This window comes from Lepus europaeus, chromosome 9, assembly GCF_033115175.1.
Source record: "Lepus europaeus isolate LE1 chromosome 9, mLepTim1.pri, whole genome shotgun sequence".
Taxonomy (NCBI): domain Eukaryota; kingdom Metazoa; phylum Chordata; class Mammalia; order Lagomorpha; family Leporidae; genus Lepus; species Lepus europaeus.
In genome coordinates, this window is record NC_084835.1 from 65978701 (window position 1) to 66004569 (window position 25869).

At 39.5% G+C, this 25869-nt stretch overlaps 1 protein-coding gene across 3 annotated transcripts in view; it reads right to left on the bottom strand.

Moving 5' to 3' along the window:
- Nucleotides 1–25869, bottom strand: part of SMCHD1 (structural maintenance of chromosomes flexible hinge domain containing 1) — a 168198-nt gene that overhangs the window by 133060 nt on the left and 9269 nt on the right. For all 3 annotated transcript variants that reach the window (XM_062201421.1, XM_062201419.1, XM_062201420.1), the window contains exons 2-5: nt 25254–25329; nt 24078–24239; nt 18164–18246; nt 17444–17574 (exon numbers count right to left, since the gene is read on the bottom strand). In XM_062201421.1, coding sequence (XP_062057405.1) covers nt 17444–17574; nt 18164–18246; nt 24078–24239; nt 25254–25329 — 452 coding nt within the window. The remainder of the gene's footprint in view (nt 1–17443; nt 17575–18163; nt 18247–24077; nt 24240–25253; nt 25330–25869) is intronic.

Below are 25869 nucleotides of genomic sequence, written 5' to 3' on the forward strand. Positions count from 1 at the left end.
TCTTAATTTGAGGGAAAGTGAGATACTTTTAATCTTGAAGTCTAAAGTTAAAGACATTTAAAATATCAATGACAATAGGGAAAAATACATAAATTAAAAATACTAAAGAGAAAAAAGGTGGAAAAAATAAATAGTAAAGTTTGAAAAAGGTTAAACAGGAAAAATAACAGAGAAAGAATAAGATGAAATATTTTAATTGGTATAAAAGTTCATACATTAATATTCAAAATATAGACAACACTGACCAAATATTTCATATAAAGATACTGCCCAATTCCTGTACACACAAGCTATCCTCATACAATAGACACAAACCTGATCCCATGTAACAAGGAAAAACACTGACCCTGCACAACATACACACAAAATGCTTCCCCACACAAGTATATACATTTACCCAAAATACCTTGCATATGGGAGCCGGCATTGTGGAGCAGTCAGTTAAGTCACCATCAGTGACACCAGTATCCCATATGAACCAGCTAATGGAAGATCTCTCTCTCTCTCTCTCTCTCCTTCTAACTCTGCCTTTCTTAAAAAAAAAAAAAAAAAAAAAAAAAAAAGAAAAGAAAGAAAGCCTACCACCTAGACCAGAAATGCACAACACGATCCTATACCATGCCCTGACACACAAAAAAATCTTAAAAGGAATCAGAGAAAAACAGACAATATTTAATGATAGAGACTGGCACTGTGGTGTTGCGGATAAAGCTGTCACCTGCAGTGCTGGCATCCCATATGGGTGCTAGTTCAAGTCCCAGCTACTCCACTTCTGATCCAGCTCTCTGTTATGGCCCGGGAAAGCAGTAGAAGATGGCTCAAGTCCTCGAACCTCTGCACCCACGTGGGAGACCTAGAAGAAGCTCCTGGCTCCTGGCTTCAGATCAGCCCAGCTCCGGCCACTGCAGCCATTTGAGGAGTGAACCTGCAGACAAAAGACCTCTCTCTCTCTCTCTCTCTCTCTCTCTGCCTCTGCCTCTCTTTACCTCTGCCTTTCAAATAAATCTTTTTAAAAAAATACTTAATGATATATCAAGACAATAACAAGAGATTTTGTACCATAAACTATGAAAGTCAACAGTAAATGACATCTTTAATGTACTGAAATTTTTTTAGGATTCAATCTAAAATTCTATGCCTAACAAAAATATCATTAAGAGGTAAGAGGGGAAATTCTAAGTTTTTCAGACATATTAAAACAGAAAAAAATTAATCAAGACAGATCTAAATTATAAAAAATTTTAAAGAAAGACGATACTGAATAGTTATAACAATGAATAAATAATTTGAGTACCAGGAATGGCAAATATATGGGTAAGCAAACTGTTTAGGGTCTCAGATTCCTATATGCAAATGTTCACAGCAGCATTACTACAATAACCAAGGTAGAAATAAGCCATGTATGTTAACCTATGAATGGATAAATCAATGTGGCATGACTATACAGTGGCATATTATTCAGCCATAAAAAGGAATGAAGTTTTGATACCACATGCAACATGCTACAACATAAATGAACCTTGAAAACATCATGCAAATTGAAACAAGTCAGACACAAAAGAATAAATGTGTCCTTAAATGACCACTTAATTTAATGTTCTTAAATTCCATTTAAATGGCATATTTCAAATAGGCTAACTTATTTGGACAGAGAGCAAAATAGTGGTTACCAGGAGCTGGGAGTGGGGTCATAGAGCAGAGGAGTCTTGCCATCTAGTCTAGTCAGAAAGGTCAGGAAATTGAAAAGCAACCTTCTTACATTAAACAAAAGAGAGAGGCAACAGGCCATTTTAAGCAGAATAAAGACAATATACATTGATTTTTTTAATGTACAAGCTTGTCAAAGTAAAATGTAGAAAAACGAAAGCACAAAGATCAAATCAGAATAAACTACACACTGTGATGAACTTATATGTGAAGTGATATAGACTGTGATAGATCCAGTCTGAATTCTGAAGTTCCAAGAAAACAAAATATTTATAGCAAACAAAAAGAGTAAATGCAATCAAAGTGAGCAAAACATTAAAATAAAGAAGGAAAAGAGGGAAATGGGAATACAAAAAAATTACACATGAAAAATAAGAAGCAATTATGAAAGGTAGTAAGTTTAAATCCAAACACAAAATAATCACATTAAATTCAATTGGTCTAAAACTCCCAATTAGAAAACAGACACAACTATTGGGGATGGTGTAGTGCAGCAGGTTGCGACACTGGCATTCCATATGCACACTGGTTCAAGTCCTGCCTGCTTCACTTCCAATCTACGTCCCTCCTTATGTGCCTGGGGAAACAGTAAAGAATGACCCAAGTATATGGGCCCCTTCCACCACCAAAGGATAGCCACATGGAGTTCCTGGTTCATGATTTCACCCTGGCCTAGCCTTAGCTCTGCAGCCATCTGGAAAGTGAATCAGAGGATGGAAGATATCTCCCTCTCTCTCTCTCCCCATGGAAGCTTGATTGCAGACATTCTGTTTCTCCCTCTCTCTGTAACTCTCCATTCAAATAAATAAATCAAAAGGACAAACAAAAAGACACAACTATTGCCTAAATGAAACCCTTTTTAAATACAGACAACTACTTGATTTGTTTGTTTAAAAGGCAGAAATATAGAGCTCTCCCATCGGCTGATTTATTTCTTACATGCCTGCAACAGCCAGGGATGGACCAGGGTGAAGTTAGGAGATGAGAACTCAATCTTTGTTTCCTATATGGGTGACAAGAACCCAATCACTTAAGCCATCACTGCTGCCTTCTCAAGGTGTACATGAGCAGGAAGTGGAAATGGAACAGAACTGGGACTTGAACCTTAGCACAGGGATGTGGGCATCTCAAGCAGCATCTTCACTGCTTTGCCAAATGCCTGCCCTAAGTTTATCGTTTTAACACTAACAAAAAGAAATCTAGAGCAAACACACCAACATTAGAAAAAGTCAATTAAAAAAAAAATACCACCAGCACTTGAAGACAGAAGAATGAACCAAACAAATACATAAAATAGACTGTCACTTTCCTCCTGAGTGAAATTTTGTTGAAATCAAAGTAATACTATTCTTAATATATGAAATAATATTTAAGACAATTAAATTACAAATGGCTATTAAGAGACCCAAACTGAGTTAAGACTCACAATTTGGGGCCAGCGTTGTAGTATAGTAGGTAAAGCCACCACCAGCAATGTGCCTGTGAAAGCGGCACAGCATGGCCCGTGTTGTTAGGCCCCAGTACCCATGTGGTAGACTCGGATGAAACTCCTATGTCCTTGCTTCAGTCTAGCCCAGCCCTAGACATTAACAGTCATTTGACTGAACCAGCGGATGGAAGATTTCTTTTTCTCATTCTATGTAACTCTTTCAAATAAATAAAATAAATCTTTAAAAAAAAAAGATTCCCACAATTAATTTTAAATATAAAGTTTACACATGGGAATGGGTGTTTTAATCTAGTATTTTTGGTGAAGTTTAAGACCCTCAGATCCCACATCAGAGTACCTGAGTTCCATACCCAGCTCCAGTTCCAGATTCCAGCTTTCTCTCTCTCTCTCTCTCTCTCTCTCTATATATATATATATATATATTTTAAAGATTTATTTATTTACTTCAAAGTCAGAGTCAAAGAGAGAGAGTGAGAAAGAGAGAGAGTGAGTGAGACAGATATCTTCCATCTGCTGGTTCACTCCCCCAGATGGCGATTGCCAGAGCTGGACCAGGCCAAAGCTGGAAGCCAGAAATTCCATCAGCATCTGCAGGTGGGTGGCAGGAGCCCAAGAATTTGGGCCATCTTCCACTGCTTTTGCCAGGCCATCAGCAGAGAGCTGGATCAGAAGTGGAACAGCTGGGACTCTAACCGGTACCCATATGGGATGTCAGCATCACAGGCAGCAGCCCTACCTGCCACTCCACAACACTGGCCCTTCCAGTTAAAACTGGCCCTGGAAGGCAGTGGTAATGGCTCAAGTAATTGGGTTCCTGCCACCCAAATGGAGACCTGGACTGAATTCTCAGCTCCTAGCTTCAGTGTGGCCCAATCTTGGCTGTTGTGAACATCTGGGGAGCAAAAACAGATAAAAGCTCATTCTTTATCTCTCAAATTTTTTAAAAAACTTATCACTGTCGTCATATATAGTGATCCATAGATCAACAATTAAAATAACATGGGGGTTGGTGCTGTGACGCAGCAGGTTCATCTTCCACCTGTGGCATCAACATTCCATATGGGCGCCAGTTCCAGTCCCCGGCTGCTCTTCTTCCAATTTAGCTCTCTGCTATGGCCTGGGAAAGGAGTAGAAGATAGCCCAAGTCCTTGGGCCCATGTACCTATGTGGGAGACCTGAAAGAAGCTCTTGGCTCCTGGCATCAGCCCAGCTGTGGTCATTGTAGCCATTTGGGGAATGAACCACCAGATGGAAGACCTTTCTCTCTGTCTCTCCCTCTCACTGTCTTTAACTATACCTTTTATGTTTTTTTAAGGAGTTAAGAAAAAAAAATTATATACTCGGAAATTCCATATAAACACTATGGAATATTAAAACACTTGAACAAAGAAGCCTCAGAAGAGGGGCAGGTGTTTGTTCTAGTGCTTAGGACTCTTTTGGGGACACCACATTCCATATTGGAATATCTGGGCTTGAGCCCTGGCTACACTCTTAATTCCAGCTTCCTGCTAATCTGCACCCTGGGAGGCAACCGCTGTTAACTCAAGTGGTAGTATCCCTGCCACCAATGTGGGGACCTGGAACAAGTTCTCAGTTCCCACCCCTTTGCCTGTTATGGGCAGTTGGAGGACTAAGTCAGCTCATAGAATTCTCTGTGTCTCTTTGTCTCTCAAATATATAAATAAGTAAATTTATTGTAAAAGGCCAGAAAAGAGAAATGAGAAACCAAAGAAAAATATTGTAGCATAACAGACTTCAGCCCAAAGATGTCAATAATTACATTAAATCTAAAGGTGCAAACATAAAGGTACAATAAATAAAACTGGCAGAGGGGTTAAAAAATGTCAACTATATGTTGTCTACCAAAAACTCTTTTCATGTACAATGATACAGGTAGAGTAAAAGAAAATAGATGAGAAGATAAACAATGCAAAAGCAAATGAAAATAAACTTGAATGGCTATATATATACTTCAGAGCAAAGAAAATTATCAAACACAAAGAGCAACACTACCTAATGATGTAAGTGTAAGTCCATCAGGAAGGTATAGCAATCCTGTATGGGCATCAAATGAGTCAAATTCAAAGTATTTAAGGCAAAAGAGAACAAAAAGAGAAATTAACCTACAAACAAATGGAAGACCTCACTACCCTTCTCTGAGTCACCAGCACACAGATAATAAACAAGGCTAAAAAGAAATGAACAGTATCATCAACCAATGGAAAAACAATCTAGTTGACATTTACAGAACACTTCTTCCAACAGCAAAAACACATCCTCTTTTCTTTCTTTCTTTCTTCCTTTTTTTTTTTTTGACAGGTAGAGTGGATAGTGAGAGAGAGAGAGAAAGGTCTTCCTTTTGCCGTTGGTTCACCCTCCAATGGCCACTGCGGCCGGCGCATCTCGCTGATCCGAAGCCAGGAGCCAGGTGCTTCTCCTGGTCTCCCATGCGGGTGCAGGGCCCAAGAATTTGGGCCATCCTCCACTGCCTTCCCGGGCCATAGCAGAGAGCTGGCCTGGAAGAGGGGCAACCGGGATAGAATTTGGCACCCCAACCGGGACTAGAACCCAGTGTGCCAGTGCCGCAAGGCGGAGGATTAGCCTGTTAAGCCACGGCACTGGCCCACATCCTCTTTTCAAAGACACATAAAATTCATCAAGATATATTACATTCTGGATCATAAAACAGAACCCCAAAATTGGAAAGAACTGAAATCACTCAAAGTGATACCCTCTCATCATAAAAAATCAAACATGAAATCAACACAGGAGCTGGCATAGCAGGTTAAAACCCTGGCCTGCAGCACCGGCATTCTGTATGGGCACTGGTTTGAGTCCTGGCTGCTCCACTTCCAATCCAACTCCCTGCTAATGCGCCTGGGAAAGCAGCAGAGGATGGCCCAGGCCCTTGGGCTCCTGCACCCATGTAAGAGACTCGGAAGAAGCTCCTGGCTCCTGGATTCAGAGTGGCTCAGCTCCAGCCATTGAGGCCACACGGGGAGTGAACCAGCGGATGGAAGACCTCTCTCTCTTTCTCTCTGTCTCTACCTCTTTCTGTAACTCCGTCTTTCAAATAAATAAAATAAATCTTAAAAAAAAAAAAAATCAACAGAAAAGCAACAGGAAAATTTGTTGGGAACAGCTGGAAATTAAAAAACATACTCCTAAAACAATCTAGTGGTCAAAGAACAAGTTAAAAAAGAAATAAAAATATACTGGATATGAGTATCTAGCCTAGTGATAAGATACCCACATCCCACATGAGAATACCGGAGTTTATTTCCTAGTTCCAGATTAATGCTGAAGTAGACCGTGGGAGGTGGCTAACCCTGGCTGTTACAAGGCAACGTCCGCAGCATGCCATTTTTTAAAAAAAGATTATTTTATTTGAAAGGCAGAAGCAGAGGGGGGTGGTCTTCCCTCCACTGGTTCACTCCCAGATAGCCACAACAGTTGAAGCTGCACCGATCCGAAGCCAGTAGCTTCTTCCGGGTCTCCCACATGGGTGCAGGGGTCCATGGACTTAGGGCATCTTTTACTGCTTTTCTAGGACATAGCAGAGAGCTATATCAAAAGTGGAGAAGCCAGGAAGCATGTCATTTTTATTTTCCCCAAAATGGCCCTGTCAAGAACTTTTAGATTGCTGAGCAAGTTCAAAGTTCAGAAAATAGCACTGATTCAACACACACCTAAAGTAGAGTTAGTCAGCTGACCTAAATTAGCACACTTCCTACCTCTACAAAATGAACACACATTTTCAGAATTATACTCTAGGTATTCAAGTTAACTTCTAAAGCAGTAACTACAATATTAGCTGGGTTATGAGCGAATTCTCTAGGTGCACGTAATCTAGTACCTTAACAGGAAGGCTGTGTTACACAGGTATATGCATTTCAAAAATAAGTAAACAGAATGAACACTTCCAAAATGGCAGTGCTAAAGATCTCCGAAAATCTATTCATTGATAAAAGTAATTCTCATAATCCCCCAAATTGTCAACTTTTTTGGAACTCCAGGTTTCTCATGGTGGTAGGGCCCAAGTACTTGGGCCATCTTCCACCACTTTCCCAGACACATTAGCAGGGAACTAGATCAGAAGTGGAGCAGCCAAAACGTGAACTGGACACCAGGACTACAAATGGCAGCTTAACCTGTTGAGCCACAATATGATGGTTTCTAAAAGTTGAAAATATTCGAGAGAATTAGCAAGGTACACCCACGCACAGGACTATATCCATGCTCAAGAAAGAACTGAGGGGGCAGGGGTTTGGCCTAGTGGTTAAGACACCTGCATTGTGACATCAAAGTACCTGGGTTCAGTGCTCAGCTCCTGACTCTGCCAGTTTCTTGTCAATACAGACCCTGGGAGACAGCAGTGATGGCTCAAGTAATTGTATTCCTGTCATACAAGTACATCTGGATTGAATTCCTGACTCCTGGTTTTTATCTCACCCATCCCAGTCCTGGCCACTGTGGGCATTTGGGGAGTGAATAAGCAGATAAAAATTCTTTTTCCTCTCTTTCTCATTGTCTCTCAAATAAACAAATACATAAAAAAAATGAGAAGGTCCTATTCACCAACTCTGGCTCACCTTGAAGTTCTGTGTAAGAAGGGAAAGCTAAGGATGAATTATATATTGCAAGCAGAGCATTAAAAACATAGCCCATTATGCACACAAAGTCCCTCAGTAAAAGCTGGAAGACTTAGTGGTTCATTTAAGAAATCATTAGCTGACCACTAAGCTAACCAGGCAGAGACTTGTATAATAACACAAGATAAAGGATGGACTTTATACATAATCAGGCCAAGGAATCCACTACACTAATAAACAACAAATAGAAGTAACAAGTCCTACGGAGTAGAAAGGATTAGATTCCCAAAGCTGCCACACTATATTATTTAAAACGTCCATTTCAACAAATAATTACAAGCCATGAAAAGAAATATCAATGTATGGTTCACACAAACACAAAGGCAATTAGTAGAAATCATCCCAGAAAAATCTGAGATACTGGATTCAATCACATTAAATATATTTAAAGAGCTAACAGAAACTATGTCTAATGAACTAAAAAAAAATTTAAGAACAGTATTTCAAATCAATAGACGCAGAAATGGAAAAAAAAAAGGGGGGGGCCTGGGTGGGTACTGTGGTAAAACAGGTTAGGCTGTCACTTGGGATGCTTACATGTTGTATCAAAGGCCAGAGATTAAGTCCCATCTCCACTTCTGATCAAGTTTCCTGTTATTTGTACCTGAGAGATAACAGATGATGGCCAGGATCCTTGGGTTCCTGTCAGGCATGTGGGAAACCCAGACTGAGTTCCTGGTTTTGGCCTGGCCGAGGCCTTGCTGTGATAGCATTTGGGGAGTGAATCAGTGCATGGAAGTTGTCTTTTTCTCTGTCACTTTACCTTTCAAATAACTAACTAAATAAATCTTAAAATAACAACAATAAAAAAACCACCCAAACTGACATAAAAGAAATTTTAAAATTTGGAAAGAATGGAGATGAGAAATTCACTTGAGAGATGCTTAAGCAGATTTCAGCTGGCAGAATAAATAACCCATGGATTTGAAGACAAAATGACTTGAGATTATTCCATCTAAAGAGCAAAAAAAAAACATAATAAAAAATGAAAAACAATAAAAAAGTTAACAATTAAAAAAGAAAAAAATGAACAGAGAATCTGAGACCTTTAGGATACTATTAATTGTACCAATGTAGGGTTAAGAAGAGTTATAGGAAATGCATCCAAAAAAATACAGAAATATAATGGTTCAAACTTTCCCATATTTTATGGAAAATACTCTACACAGCCATGAAATTAACTGAACTCCATAAAGGATGTCTCAAAAAAGATCCACACCCTGACACATCAGAGTTCAACTGTAAAAAAATCAGACACAAAGACAGAACATCCAAAGCAACAAGAGAGCTGATTTGTTAAACAGATATGCCCCTCAATAAGACTAACAGCTGATCACTTATTAGGAGCCATGGAAAGTGTCAGTGGGTTCGCAGAAAGTATTCAAAGATGGCCGGCACCGTGGCTTAACAGGCCAATCCTCCGCCTTGCAGCGCCGGCACACCGGGTTCTAGTCCCGGTTGGGGTGCCGGACTCTATCCCGGTTGCCCCTCTTCCAGGCCAGCTCTCTGCTATGGCCCGGGAAGGCAGTGGAGGATGGCCCAAGTGCTTGGGCCCTGCACCCGCATGAGAGACCAGGAGAAGCACCTGGCTCCTGGCTTCGGATCAGCGAGATGTGCTGTCTGCAGCGGCCACTGGAGGGTGAACCAACGGCAAAAAGGAAGACCTTCCTCTCTGTCTCTCTCTCTCTCACTATCCACTCTGCCTGTCAAAAAAAAAAAAAAAAAAAAAGTATTCAAAGAAAAAGACAACCAGCTAAAACTTCTTTATCCAGCAAAAGTAGATATCAATAACAAAAAATAGGATATTCTCAGGGTTTTTTTTAAAAGCTTTATTTTATTTATTTGAAAGATAGAGTTACAGAGAGAGGTAGAGACAGAGAAAGAGGTTTTCTACCCGCTGGTTCACTCCCCAAGATGGCCGCAATGGCTGGAGCTGTGTCTATCCAAAGCCAGGAGCCAGGAGCTTCTTCTGGGTCTCCCACGTGGGTGCAGGGGCCCAAGGACTTGGGCCATCTTCCACTGCTATTCCAGGCCATAGCAGAGAGCTGGATCGGAAGAGGAGCAGCTGGGATAAGAACCAGTGCCCATATGGGATGCCAGCACTTCAGGCCAGGTCTTTAATCCGCTGCGCCACAGCACCGGTACTAAGATAGTCCCAGATTAAAAAAAAAAACCTAGAGGAATTAGTAACTAGTAGATAGTCCTATATGTGCTATTGAAGAAAGCCCTTTATACTAAAATGAAATAACTTCAGAAAGTAACTCAAATATGCATGAATGAAGAGCAATATGGGGCCAGAGCTGTGGCATAGCAGGTAAAGCCACCATGTGCAGTGCTGGCATTCCATATGGGTGCTGGTTCGAGTCCTAGCTGTTCCATTTCTGATCCAGCTCTCTGCTATGGCCTGGGAAAGCAGTGGAGGATGGCCCAGGTCTTTGGAAACCTGCACCCAAGTGGAAGACCCAGAAGAAGCTCCTGGCTCCTGACTTCAGATCTGCGCAGCTCCGGCTGTTGTGGCAAATAGGGGAGTGAACCAGCAGATGGAAGAGGTCTCCCTCTCTACCTTCCTTCTCTCTGTGTATAACTGATTTTCATGAAAATAAATAAATCCTTTAAAAAAATATTATGGGAATGGCATTATGGCACAGCAGGTAAAGCTGCCACCTGCAATGATGGCATCCTATACTGGCACTGGTTAGTGTCCTGGCTGCTCCACTTCCCATCCAGCTCCCTGCTAATGGGCAGAGAAAAGCAGCAGAGGTGGTTCAAGTGCTGGTGCCCCTGCCACCCACATGGAAGGCCTGGATGAAGTTCCTGGCTTCAGCCTGGCTCAGTACTGGCCATTGTAGCCATCTGTGGAGTGAAATATAAATGGCAGATCTCTATCTCTACCTCTCTTTAACTCTTTCAAATAAATAAATCTTTAAAAAAAAAAAAAAAGTAGGGGCCAGTGCTGTGGCATAGTGGGTACATACACCACCTGTAGTGTCAGCATCCCATATGATTGCTGGTTCAAGTCCCAGCTGTCCCACTTTGATCCAGCTCTCTGCTATTGCCTGGGAAAGCACTGGAAGATGGTCCATGTCCTTGGGCCCCTTCACCCACATGGGAGACTCAAAAGAAGCTCCTGGCTTCAGACAGGCACAGCGCCAGCCATTGCGGCCATCTGGGGGAGTGAACCAGTGTATTGAAGATCTCTCTTTCTCTCCCCCTGCCTCTACCTCTCTCTAACTCTGCCTTTCAAATAAATAAATCTTTGAAAAAAAAAATTATGGTAGTGGTAACTACACAGATAAATAGAAAAGGCAGTATTAATGTATTCTTTATAATGTTTCTGATGTAACAGATAATTCCATAAAACAGTAGGTAAAAAACTCTGCTGTCAAGGTTCTAATATATAAGAATGTCATTTACATGAAAATAGCAGCACATGGAAGTCGGCTGGGAAATGAAGCCATATAGAAGCAAACTTTCTATGTACTACAGACATTCAGTTGGCATTAATCCAAACTGTATTATTTTAAATTAAAATGCATCATTGGGGCCGGCACTGTAGCATAGCAGGTAAAGCAACTGCCTGCAAAGCCAGCATCCCATATAGGTGCTGGTTCAAGTCATAGCTGCTCCACTTTCGATCCAGCTCTCTGCTATGGCTTCGGAATGTAGAAGAAGATGGCCAAGTCCTTGGGCCCCTGCACCCCTGTAGAAGACCCAGAAGAACCTCCTGGCTTCGAACTGGCACTGCTCCTGCCATTACGGCCAATTGGGGAGTGAACCAGAGGATGGAAGACCTCTCTCTACCTCTCCTTCTCTCTCTGTGTAACTCAACTTTCAAATAAATAAGTAAGTCTTTAAAAAATGCATCAGAATCCCTAAAAAACATCTAAAAATGTAAATTAACAATTATAAACAGAATATATTAGTGATTGACAGGAGTGAGGAAGCTGAAGAAGTGATTATACCTCAGTAAAACATTTCTTTTGGAGTGGTGAAAATGTCCTGGAATTGGTAACAACTGCCCAACTGAACTGTATGTTTTAACACAGTGAATATTATAGTACATAAATTATATCTCCGTAAAAAATAAATTCAGCAGACACTTAAGGATAAACATGAGCATTTTACTGTGGATAAATTTTATTCCATAAGAATATAAATTACTGAACTCTAGATAATGTTATCAACACTTTATCAGGAGTACAGAACCTTTTTTCAGCCAAGAGCCATTTGGATACTTATAGTATCATTTGAGGGCCATAGAAAATTATCAACTTAAAAATTAGCCTGCTGTAGCATAGTGCGTAAAGCCGCTGCGGCGCCGGCCGGCCATTGGAGGGTGAACCAACGGCAAAGGAAGACCTTTCTCTCTGTCTCTCTCTCTCACTGTCCACTCTGCCTGTCAAAAAAAAAAAAAAAAAAGAAAGAAAGAAAGAAAGCTGCCGCCGCCGCCTGCAATGCTAGCATCCCATATGGGCACCGGTTCGAGTCCCGGCTATTCCACTTCTGATCTACCTCTCTGCTATGGCCTGGGAAAGCAGTAGAAGATGCCCAAGTTCTTGGAGCCCTGTGTAAGACCTAGAAGAAGCTCCTGACTCCAGATCAGTACACCTCTGGCCACTGCAGAGGTGATGGAGGGAACCAGAGGATAGAAGACCTCTCTCGCTCTCCCTGTCTCTGATTCTCTGTAACTATGCCTTTCAAATAAATACATAAATCTTTGGGAAAAACAATTAGCTTCCTACAGATTTACTGCCTTTCGAGTCCTGCTTGCAGTTGCCTTGGCAGAGCCAGACCAAATGATTTCTATATAAGACCCACGGGCAGGATGTCCCACACCCTGCTTTAAATATAAGTTGGAAGTCTATATTGATACGTGTAATTTATTTTAAACTATATTAAAAAAAAAAGACAGTGATCAGTGGGATGGATAGGTAATATAGTAAAGCAATGATCAATGGTATACAGATATTCACTGTAGAATGTCAACCTTTTTATTAAATAGATATAATGCTGAGCAGGTGTGTGTATGGTAGTGCAGTGGGTTAAGCTGCCTCCTAGGGTGCCTGCAAGCAAGTCAGAGTGCCTGGTTTGAGTCCTGGCTACTACATTTCCAATTCAGCTTCTGGCTAACATGATACTGAAAGGCAGCAGATCATAGTTCAAGTGGTTAAGTCCGTGTCATCCATGTGAGAAGACCTGGATCAAGTTCTGAGATCCCGGCTTTGGCCTGGCCCAGCACTGGATACTGCAGGCATTTGGTGAGTGACCCAGATGATGGAAGATCTCTATATATTCTTCTCTCTCTGTTGCTCTACCTTTCAAATAAATAAATAAATATTTTTTAAATGTTTTAAAATGCTGAGCGAAGATTAGTGTTCAGCAAATTCTCATATCCAGTTTCTGGGCCATTCTTTAGGAAAACTAGCCTGAACTCTATAAATAATAATAGTGAAAAACACAAAAGGTGAGAACTATCACAGAAAAAGATCACACAGATATAACAAAAAACTCCACAAAACCCAAATATGGGATATTAGATATTGTTCCATCAGCAATAAATTTCTTGGGTGTGATTATAAATTTATGACTATAAGAACAACCTCATTCTCAAGAAGTACATAATGAAGTTTTTTGGAGTGAAATGTTATGATTTAGGAAAGAGTGCATGTGCATGCATACAGATAATAAATGTGACAAAATGTTAATTGATAAATCTAGATGAAGGCTATATGGATGCTTATCTGCTGGCTTCAAACTTTTCAAAATAAAAGGAGGGTGAGAGAGCAGTTCCCGGGTGAATGAAAGCTATGAAGAAAATGGCCAAATTAGAACTCCCACATCATCTCCCTCTTCTCTCCCCTTTATATATTATGATCCAACCACACTGGCCCCTTTTTTGTCCCTCAAACAAGACTGTCACAATTTCAGAATCTTTGCCCTTTAAAAAAAAAACTTATTTATATATTTGGAAGTCAGAGATAGAGAAAGAGACAGAGATGAAGGCAAGGAGCGAGAGATATGTTCCACTTGCTGGTTCACTCCCCAAAAGACCATAACATAGAGCACTGGGCCAGGCCAAAGCCAGGAGCTTCTTCCAAGTCCAGGTGGCAGGGACTCAGGCACTTAAGCCATCTTCCACTGCTTTTCTCTGCCCATTAGCAGGGAGCTGGATGGGAAGTGGAGCAGCCAGGACATAAAGGAGGGCCAATATAGAATGCCAGGGTTGCAAGCAGAGGCTCTTACTCACTAAGCCACAATGTCAGCCCATAGAATCTTTGCCTTTGATGATGCTCCTTCTACTTGGATTACTCTCTTCCATTTGGTTGCTTTGCTATAATCATTTATTCTTCAACTCAAATATAACCTCAAAGAGGCACTCTTCTCTAACCACACTATCTAAAGAAGATGTTCATCAGCCCTATCTTATTAGTCCACATTCTCTTCACAGTATTTATAAATGAAATGCTTATGTTACTTTTCATTTACTTCTGTTTCTCTCCAACATAAGTTACAGACCAAGACTGTCATCAATTTTGTACCTTTAGCCTTCTTTTTCTTCCAGAGTTCTTATGTTATCTTTATGTATCCAGTAAAAGCTGAATTGTAAGTAATAAATGTACTGGTAATTTCTTTTACAGGAGTAAAAACTAGGGGGCTGACGAACTGTATCTGATGATACTGAAAGAAACTAGAGTGGGTCAAAGGACTGGTTCTAGAATCAAAGACGGTATGAGTACACCACAATGTTAACAGCAACTACTTACTGACATGTCACCTATAAAGCTAGAAGCAAAACTAGCAACATGAAGATTCTTACCAGAAAGTGAAATTTCTCTAACGTTCAAGCTAAATTTCAAAGTTGTGTTTTGCTAAGATCTACAGAAAAACCAGGGTCAATTTCCCAAAAATCCAGTGAAGATTTAATTTTAATAAACCACACAATCCATTCTTTCTACTCTTTCAACTGATTTAACTGATATTTTCTGTTCTCCTTTCCTTTCTATCTAATACTGCAATCATGTGCTAAATCCTATCCTTAGAATATAAGACAATGTTGTTTACCTTTTCCTTGGTTATTTTGTAAATTTTGTAAGTGGTATGTGTTCATAATAGTAAGAATGAATGGTTGTAGAAAAGTCTGAGGTCAGAAATGAGACAGAACTAAAATGTTAGATTGCATTTACTGATTGCTTACCATGTCTCAAGATCTTACATATAATAACTCAGTCTTCTCAAAATCTTATGGGGTATTTTACCATACTACAGCTATGTAAACTGAGACACAGAGAAGTAAAGTACACTGATCAATGTCACACAACTGGGCCAGCGCCCTGGCTCCCTTGGTTAATCCTCCGCCTTGCGGCGCCGGCATCCCATATGGGCGCCAGTTTCTAGTCCCGGTTGCTCCTCTTCCAGTCCAGCTCTCTGCTGTGGCCCGGGAAGGCAGTGGAGGATGGCCCACGAGCTTGGGCTCCTGCGCCTGCATGGGAAACCAGGAAGAAGCACCTGGCTTCTGGCTTCAGATTGGCGCAGTGTGCTGACTGTGGCGGCCATTTGGGGGGTGAACCAGCAGAAGGAAGACCTTTCTCTCTGTCTCTCTCACTGTCTAATTCTGCCTGTCAACTAAGTGGCAAGGCTAAAATTTAAACCAAGCCAATCAAACCAGGCCTACTGATACAAGACCTCTCATTCTTCACTATATTCTCAGGAAATTGCACTGAAAGTCTAAAATTTGACAAAAATTTGTAAAGTGCTGGCACTCTGAAGTGATAAATGTGCTATTAACACATTATTAAGATTTGAACCTTAAATGTGGTAGACTTTTTTTGACACAGCAAAGAGCAAAAGAAGTTATGAACAAAAACTACTTAATAGGAATGTCAAGAAATTCTTACCAAGTATGTTACATATACAACGTAGATCAACACTTCAAAAGTCATGGGTCAAAAGAAAAAAAAAAAAAAGTCATGGGTCAAATTCTTCCTCTCAGGGTAATGCTAACATCCCAAGAATAAATCTTCTCTCAAAGATTTTAGTACATGTTGTTTTACTTACCACATTCTCTTCAGGATATTTTGCACATGCAAATTCCAATATAAAACTTATGACTATGACTAGAGTCTATTCCCTAATAGCTATGACTTTTCACAAAACAGAGACCCAAAGGGACAGTGCTGTGGCTCAATGGGTTAAAGCCATGGCTTGCAGTGTTGGCATTCCATACAGGCACCAGTTCAAGCCCTGGCTGCTCTACTGCTGATCTAGTTGTCTGTTGGTATGTCTGGGAAACCAGCAGAGGATGGCCAAGTCCTTGGGCCATGTATCTACGTGGAAAACCTGGATGCAGCTTCTGGCTCCTGGCTCTGGCCTGGCCCAGCCCCAGTCTTTGCAGCCATTTGAGGGAATGAACCAGTGGATGGAAGATCTCTCTCTCTTTATCGAACTCTGCCTCTCAAATAAATGAATAAATCTTAAAACACACACACACACAAAGCCCCAAAGGTAGAGCAATAGTAAGTTCCAAGAACAACATGTGGTTTTAGAAATTTTTCAAATGGCAAGAAGTGACTTCTGGAGACCAGCGCTATGGCGTGGTAGGCTAAGCCTCCTCCTGTATTGCTAGCATCCCATATGGGCACTGGTTCATGTCCCAGCTGCTCCCCTTCCAATCCAGCTCTCTGCCTGTGGCCTGGGAAAGCAGTGGAAGATGGCCTCTGCATCCACATGGGAGACCCGGAAGAAGCTCCTAGCTTCTGGTTTTGGATCAGCCCAGCTCCGGCCACTGCGGCCATTTGGAGAGTGAACCAGCAGATGGAAGACCTTTCTCTCTGCCTCTCCCTCTCTCTATAGCTCTGCCTTTCAAATAAATAAATAAATATATATATATATATATATATTTTTTTTTTTTTAAAGGTGACTTCTACAGCCTGTTTTAAAACCATTCTACCGGGGCCACCATTATGGTACCCTTTACAGCACTGACATCCTTTACTAGAGAACCGGTTTGAGTCCCAGCTCCTCTGCTTCCAATCCAGTTCCCTCCTAATGTGCCTGGGAAAGCAATAGAAAATCACCCAAGTGCTTGTGCCCCTGCCACCCCAGCGGGAAACTGGATCGAGTTCCAAGCTCCTGGCTTTAGCCTGGCCAAGCCCTGACTGTCATGGCTATTTGGGGAGTAAACTAACAAACAGAAGATTCTCTCTCTCTCTCTCTCTCTCTGTTGTTCTGCCTTCCAAATAAACAAATAATCTTAAAAACAAAAGCAAAAACCACATTCTACTGATCTCTCTCTCTGTTGTTCTGCCTTCCAAATAAACAAATAAATCTTAAAAACAAAAGCAAAAACCACATTCTACTGATCTATCGGCTATAGAGTTTTCATCACATTTTAATTCAAAAGCAAAAAGGGAAAGAAAGGCTCCAAGATACTCAACATATCAACCTAACTCCTATTTCTCAATGGAAAGGCACAATATTATACAGATCTGCCTATTCTGCATCTTGATCATTAAAATTCTGTAACAAATAAATGGACATCAAAACCTCCAACGCATGTGTAATTAAAGGCATACTGAAATTCTTATCCTTATTAAAACACACAGCTACCCATAAAAAAGAAGTAAGGCTTTCTAACCTTTCAAAGTCACCTTGCCTTGTAAATTTTGATAACCTATACACGGCCCAGTTGTTAAGCTGTTTAGAGGTCATTCCTCTTCCATTATCTATCACTGCAACAGCAGGTTTTCCTTGTGTTTCATCAAAAAGCTATGAAACAAAAAAAGTTCAAAAAGACAGTAAAGTCAAATCAACATTCACAACATGAAAAGTTAAATATGAAAAAAGTGTTTCAGCAGGCTCATGCATACATCAGTACAACTTTTAGAAAAGCATTTCAGTTGTGTCTATCATAAGTTGTAGAATTCTTCCTGTTCTTTAATGCAGAAATTCTATTTCTCATTATTTAACTTAAGGAAATTGTGCACAAAAACGTATATTTATTATTCTAGCATTGTTTCTCATGAAAAAAATCAACAGACTAATTATATAATTTACAGTATAGCCAATAAATCACTTAGCAACAATGGAATGTTCTATTCCTTAATATTTACAATATGCCAAATGTTTACAACGTACTATAAAGAAAAGTAGAAAATTATTAAAAGCAGTGTGTTCACATTTATTTGTATATAAATGTACAGAAAAGGGGCATATGAAGAAAGTTTAACAATGGATAAAGAGACATTAGATAATTTTCTATACGTTTAGTTTATCTTTTATTTCCTAACTTTTCTCCAATAAACTTAAACTATACTTATAAAAGGGAAAATGAAGCTGCTTTGTAGTATTTTCTTACCAATTTGATCTGTATTTTTCTAATACCAACGTTACGAGCAGTAGCAGACAATGAATTGTCAATTAATTCCGCAAGAGCAAATGCTAGAAGAGATTGAGAAAACATTATTGCTTTAAATTTCCCTCCGAAATACTTCATATGAAATTCAAAGTAGAAGAAACACTGAAGTACCTTAAAGTCATCACTTTTATTTTCCAAACAGCTAGAATTAAAGTATTATCCTGATCCTAATGATATAATACATAACAAAGGCATCATCAATCACCACCAGCATAAAAAAGCAGTCATCAACCAGTATGGCACTACACGGCATGAGTCAGCCAGCCATGATTCCTGGTTCAAGGAGTTTAAAATCTAAAGACAGACATACAGACATAAGAGACAAACAGGAGACCATAACCATAAAATCAAATAGTAGTATATGGCATGATTACAGCATGCAGAAGTCAAAACTAAGTACATTTATAGATATGGGGGCAAAATGTAAAGCAACTTCAACTATAAAAGTGTCTTTTAGAAGTTAATTTGTATGTAGAATTTTTAGTTCTAATGGAAATACATCAAATGGCAGAACACGTCTGCTTTACCAACACAAAACTACTATTAATCCACTAGCACACCACCAACTTGACATTCAACTATCACTGGCTCAGCATTAACTAATATTATTCTTCAGGGTCATCATTCAAACTATTTCTTGCTTGTATTCACTTAATTAAAAAGAAAAGGAACATGCCAAATTTATGTCTTAATCTCATTGAAGCTTAGCAAAATTAAAGCTGTAATTAACCCAGAGTGTTGCATTCCTCCCATTTTGCTTAAATACTCAGGGTTGGGTATGTCTATAAAATAATTACAATGAAGTTACTATACATCAGGTTAAGTATAAAGATCTGGCAATGGGTAATAACTGCAGAAAATGAGTAAGAAAGGACATTGTAAGAAATGGGAGAAAAAGAAATTAAGAAGAAGAAGTAAGAAATACATAAAAACTTAGTTATCTGAATAGATTTAAAAGAAGTAATAAGAAATCAAAGATGAGTTTGAATTTCTGCCTCTAGAAGACTGGATATATGGTCATATTTTCCGTAAGGGAAAATTTAAAGGGAAGGAAAGGAAAATTAAGTTTTAGATATGATGCTCTACCACATCAAGTTCAATGAGCAGTAATGTTCCACAGGGAGCTACAGAAATACACTTAACTGCAAACTAAAGACAAATTTTTGCATCACTGACAGATAGGATAATTAAAGCCTGGGGCTGGCAGTATAGCATAGCCGGTAAAGTTGCCACCTGGGATGGTATCCCATATGCGTGGCAGTTCATGTGCTGGCTTCCCCACTTCCAATCCAGCTCCCTGCTAATGGCCTGGGAAAAGCAGCAGATTATGGCCCAATTACCTGAGCCTCTGCCACCCATGTGGGAGACTCAGACCAGGGAATGGAAGATTTCTGTCTCCTCCCTCCCTCCCTCTCTCTCACATAAATAAATATACCTTAAAAAAAAAAAAAAAGTTAAGGCCTGAATCCACTAAGAGAAAAATATGAAAAGATCAACATCGCTTGAGGAAACATTCACCACAGTTGAGAACCAGAAGCAGGGAAACAGAAGTTTGAAAAGACCCAGCAACATACTATACAGTCAGAAGAATCAAAGAGTAAACACTGAGATTCTCTGTTCATATAATGATGGTAGGATGAAAATGAATACAACATATATGGAAGGTAATTAAACTATATGCAAGCAAAGTCTTTAAGATGAATGTTATTTGTTGACTTCACAATTACACATTTAGAAATTTACCACTAGAGAAAGAATCAAAGATTTATTCACTATTCAAATATTTAAGCACCTACTATGTGTCAGGCATTGTTATATGAAGTTAGTAAAACAAAGTTTCTGTTCTTACAGATTTAACATTGTAATAGAGGAAGAAGGGAAGACAATCATAATAAATAAATTCTACAACATGTTAGAAGGTTGTATGCACTATGGAGAAAAGAAATCAAATAACACTAAAGACAAAGAAAACACAAATGCTATTTAAATAGGGTGATGGGGGCAGTTCAGCTTAACAGTTATGACACCAATTAAGACAGCAACATTAGAAGCCAGCGCTGTGACGCAGCAGGTTAAAGCCCTGGCCTGCAGTGCTGGCATCCCATATGGGTGCCAGTTTGAGTCCCAGCTGCTCCACTTCCCATCCAGCTCTCTGCTGTGGCCTGGGAGAGCAGTAGAAGATGGCCCAAGTCCTTGGGCCCCTGCACCCGTGTGGGAGACCTGGAAGAAGTTCCTGGCTCCTGGCCTTGGATCAGCTCAGCTCTGGCCATTGCAGCCATTTGGGGAGTGAGCTAGCAGATGGAAGTCCTCTCTCTCCCTGGCTCTACCTCTTTCTATAACTCTTTCAAATGAATAAAAAGAATCTTTAGAAAAAAAAAAAAAAGCAACATTCTATATTGGTGGTTAGGCTCTACACCCAGATGTGCTCCTAACTCCTGCTAATGCGGTCCCTAGGAGAGCAGTCACTCCCTAGGGGAGCCATCACTATGGCTCAAGTGACTGGGTTCCTGCCACCCATGTGGAAGACCCTGCTAAAGTTCCTAGTCCATGGCCTTATTGCACAGGTATTTGGAGAGCCCACCATGTTGCAGGCACTGAGGAGTGAACTACCAGATGGGAGCTCTGTCTCTCTTGGTATCTCAAATAAAAGTAAGTAAAATATACAAGGCGATCAAAGCCAAGTCTTCTTAAGAATGTAACATTTAAACAAGCCTTGACTGAGGTAAGGAAATGAATTCAGTGCCTTTTGGAGGAAGAAGTTTCCAGGTAGCGGCCCTAAGCTGAGAATATGGTTGGCACTGGATTAGAACAAGCAAGGAGAACAATGGGAACAAAGAGACAGACAAGGCAAAGATCTTATAGGTAACAGAAAAGCCTTTAGGTTTTGCTCTTAGTGAAATGAGGAAACACAATTTTTTAACCAAAAGAATCACACAATCTGACTTTTCAAATCTTACATGGAGAAGAATGAAAACAGATACTAGTAAAGAGGCCACTATACACTATCACTATATCTAGGTGATAAGATAGTAACTTAGGGCAAGTAGTAGCAATACAAGTGGTGAGAAATGATCACAGGTAAGTATCAAATACAAGGCCAATAAGATTCCCTGACACTGAATGAGAGATATGAGACAACGAAGAAACAATTTGATTTTTGGCCTAAAAGGACAAAGCAAAGATTAATTCATATGGGAAATCTACATGTAGCATAGAATTTATTCAATAGATCAGGGTTATCATTTTGGACATCCTCACAGAGATGCTATGTGGGCAAATGAATGAACAAAATTGGAATTCAGAAGATAAATTTGCATTTTTTAAAGATTTATTTATTTGAAAGAGTTATAGAGAGGCAGAGGCAGAGAGAGAGATCGATCTTTCATCCACTGGTTCGCTACCCAAATGGCCACAACAGTTGGAGCTGTGCCAATCTGAAGCCAGAAGCCAGGAGCTTTTTCTGCATCTCCCATGCATGTGCAAAGGGCCATCTTCTACTGCTTTTCCCAGCGCACAGTAGAGGGCTGGATCGGAAGTAGAGCAGCTGGGACTCATGCCAATGCCCATATGGGATGCTAGCACTGCAGGCAGTGGCTTTACTGCTACGCCATAGTGCCAGCCCCCACTATTTTCAATATTAAGTAAAAATGACTACATTTTCGCCACTTCCATGTGAAAGTCACTTCTAAGAACATATTTAGAGCCACGAGACCGGATGTAATCACCAAGTAGGGAAGAGAGAAGATAAAGAACCAGGAACTAAATCCCAAGTGAGCTACTTCAACCTTAAGAAGATGGGGGAAGAAAAGAGAGAGCAGTGACACAAGAATAAAATCAAGAGAATACTGGGGCCAGCACTGTGGCGTAGCAGGTAAAGCCGCCACCTGAAGTGCCAACATCCCATATGGGCACCAGTTCTAGTCCCGGCTGCCCCTCTTCTGATCCAGCTCTCTGCTATGGCCTGGGATAGCAGTAGAGGATGGCCTAAGTCCTTGGGCCCCTGCACCCATGTGGGAGACCCGGAGGAAGCTCCTGGCTCCTGGCTTCGGATCGGCACAGCTCCTGCCGTTGCAGCCATCTGGGGAGTGAACCAGTGCATGGAAGACCTCTCTCTATCTCTACCTCTCTCTGTAACTCTCTCAAATAAATAAAAATAAATCTTCAAATATATATATATATACATATATATATATATATATTTAAAAAAAGAGAGAAGGTGGCCTCTCAAAACCAAGTGAAGAAAATATATCAACACTGGAAAAGTGATAAAGGCATGTCAAATAAAGCTTCAAGTGAAATGAAAACTGAAAAACAGATAATTGGATTTAGTCACTGATAACCCTCAAAGAATAGGTGCCTGGGCAAATATCTGGTCAGAGAGAGAAATAGAAGAGACAGACACTGGCTCCACTAACTTGTTAGTAGTATGGCCCTACCTAAACTAGTCACCTAAAATCTCTTAGCCTCACTTTCTTTTACAAAATAGGCTCATTACCTGTGTCATTCTCTAACATTATCTTCTATATAGGCTAGGGATTAAATGAGATAATGCTCAGTAAGTACTTGGTACAATGTTTCACACTACAGCTGATAGTAGTAATAAAGTAAGAATGTGCACAAAGCTTTAAGAGCATTCAGTCATCTACAGTAATATAAACAAGGAGCAATTTTAATGTCTAATAATAAACAGTTCACATTATCTATATATCACTAAGATATATAAATCTGTGTTCTGACAGATATTTAAGATTTCATTTTATTTTTAAACAAAAAAGTAGGTTAAAAAAGTATGCACCATATACAATCACTTAAAAAAAATAAAATAATGAAATTGTCTGAAATGATAAACACCAAAGTAGTACTAGTCATGGTATCTGGGTGATAGAGATATGGATGAATGCTGCTTTTTTTTTCTGCTTACCCATATTTTCCAATTCCCTACAAACAATAATGCACAAATAACAAAAAATACTTCTAGTAAGAAAATTTATAATGAACTAAGTAGTATTAAAAACTGACATGAAGGGGCTGCGCTGTGGTACAGTTGGTTAAAGCCCCAGCTTACAGCACTAACATCACATATGGGCCCCGGTTTGAGTCCCGGCTGCTCTATTTCCAATCCACCTGCCTGCTGATGTTCCTGGAAAGCAGTGGGGGATAGCCCGAGTTCTTGGGCCCCTGTACCAATATGGGAGACCTGGAGGAAGCTCCTGGCTCCTGGCTTCAGAGCAGCTCAGCTCCAGCTGTTGCAGTCATCTGGGGAGTAAACCAATGATGGAAGACCTCTCTTTCTGTCTCTACCTCTCTGTAACTCTTTCAAATAAATAAAATAAATCTTAAAAAATGAAAATAAAAACTGATATGGAGAATCTTGTAAATCAATTGACTTGTAAAGATCATTAGCAAGCGGATAGAAAGTGGCAAACAGTCAAAGTAGAAGGAAATATAGAGACAAGAATACAAACCACTTACTTGCACCAATTCAGTTATATAAATGTGCAAGGTAAAAAAATATTGGGAGAGGTCAATAAGAGGCCTGGAATAACAAATCAGGAGAGGACAGTATACAGGAGATGGAAAGATAGCAGATTTTAGATCCCTCATAAGTTTGAAAGGAATGAACTCTATCAGGAAGTCAGCTTTAAGGAAAAGCAACTTTACTCTGATGATAAGTAGAAAAAGAAATACAGTGTAATAAAAAAGTTGAGAAAGGAAATGCAAAATGAGTAGTCACAGTTTTCTTAATAAAGTAGAATGAGAAGACTTATAAAAAGTCAAAATGGGACATGTGACCAGGAGATAAGAGTAATAGAAAATAATGGTTTATTAAATTTAGCATCAATGGAATACTTACGCAAAGGATTCTGCCCTTCACTTGCATAATATTCATACATGCCACTTTTAACCAGTGTATCATAGTGAGGTAGGAAGTCAATTCTTTCCTTTGTAGCAGTTAGTAGTAACTGATTAACTGAATGTAGCAAATACAGAGTGACTCCATCTTTAACAGTTTCATCTGTAATCAAGAGTAAAATCTTAAGTGGTAGGTAAGCATCAGAAACTCAATGAACTTTTAATTCTGAATATGCAAGTTGGATTTATAAAATATCTTTAACAATGGTACTGGCAACCCCTCAAACAGCTCATTTATAAATTCAGTCATATTTTGTTAACCTTATCAATGGAGTAGGCATAAACATTTCCACTCATCTGAAAGTCAACTCTTAGTAAGTTAAACTATTATAGGAAATCAGAGGATCTGTGTCAGTATGGTATTAACATGAATGGAGAATTGTTAAAATTTAAAAGAAATTGGGCATGAAACACTGGCAGGCCTTGGAAACTAATTGGGTAATAGAAGATAATGGGAGAAATCCAAGTTGGTTAGGAAAATTAGTTTCTTAAGGGCACAAACAGAAGACCTGTGCTAGATGTTATGCAAGGTCTCATCTTCTGCAGCTAACATCAACTACTTCTTATAATCATGCCTGAAAACTGAATTCTGAGCAAACTGTAAACATAGTTTCTTCCTTCACCCCCAAAAATGCAATTAAAAATCATTTTTAGAAACTTATCTGTGTAATAAAATAGTAGCTGCCCTAGCGCATACTAAAACATGTTAAATATATGGGGCTGGCATTGTGGCTTAGTGTAAAGCTGCTATCTGTGACCTTGGCATCCCATATAGGCACTGCTTTGTCTCAGCTGTTCCATTTCCAATCCACTTCCCTGCTAATGGCCTGGGAAAAGCAAAAGAGGCTGTCCAAGTGCTTGGTCCCCTGCCACCCATGTGAGAGACCAAGATGAAGCTCCTAGCTTCAGCCTGGTCCAATCTTGGCCATTATAGCCATCTGGGAAGTGAACCCGTGGATGGAAAATCTCTCTTCCTCTCTCTGTAACTCTTGACTTTCAAATAAACAATTCTTAAATACATTTTAAAAAGACTTTCAAATAAATAAATAAATAAATCTTAAAATAAATAAAACATGTTGAGTATAAAAGTATGAACTTAATATCATTATTTACTTACCAAAATTATCACAGGTAATTTCTTTCCTACTTGTTGTTGTAATAACAAATTTCTCTTCAGGTGAAATGCCAAGTGTCTATCCAAAATAAAAGAAATAAAACTCATTACAGAAAGGAAATAAATGTATTATGCAAGATTAAGAGAATGTGGAAATGCTGATAACACATTATCTTTACAGTTTGCCTTTATATATTAATATAGGATATATCCATTTAAATTAACTATTTGTTTACCAAAGTTGTTTTATCAGCTACTATATGCCACTAATGATTAGGCTGGATATTCTGAAAGAGTTTTAACAGAGCAGTACACACCCAGACAAGACATGTTATTTCCTGACAAGATGAATATACAATTATTTCATCAACAGCAAAGTATTAACATGTTTTACATATAGCTTTGATATTTAGTTATGTAAAAAGAAAACAGAAGAAAACACAGGTTAATGTTTTATAACACTAAGATATGAATAGCCATGCTATGCAGGAGACCTACAATATCTAAATCAAAGGTGACCTCTTTCAAGACAGTATGGAGATACCTCAGAAATCTTAATATAGACCTTCTATATGACCCAGCCATCCTATTCCTGGGAATTTACCCAAGGGAAGTGAAA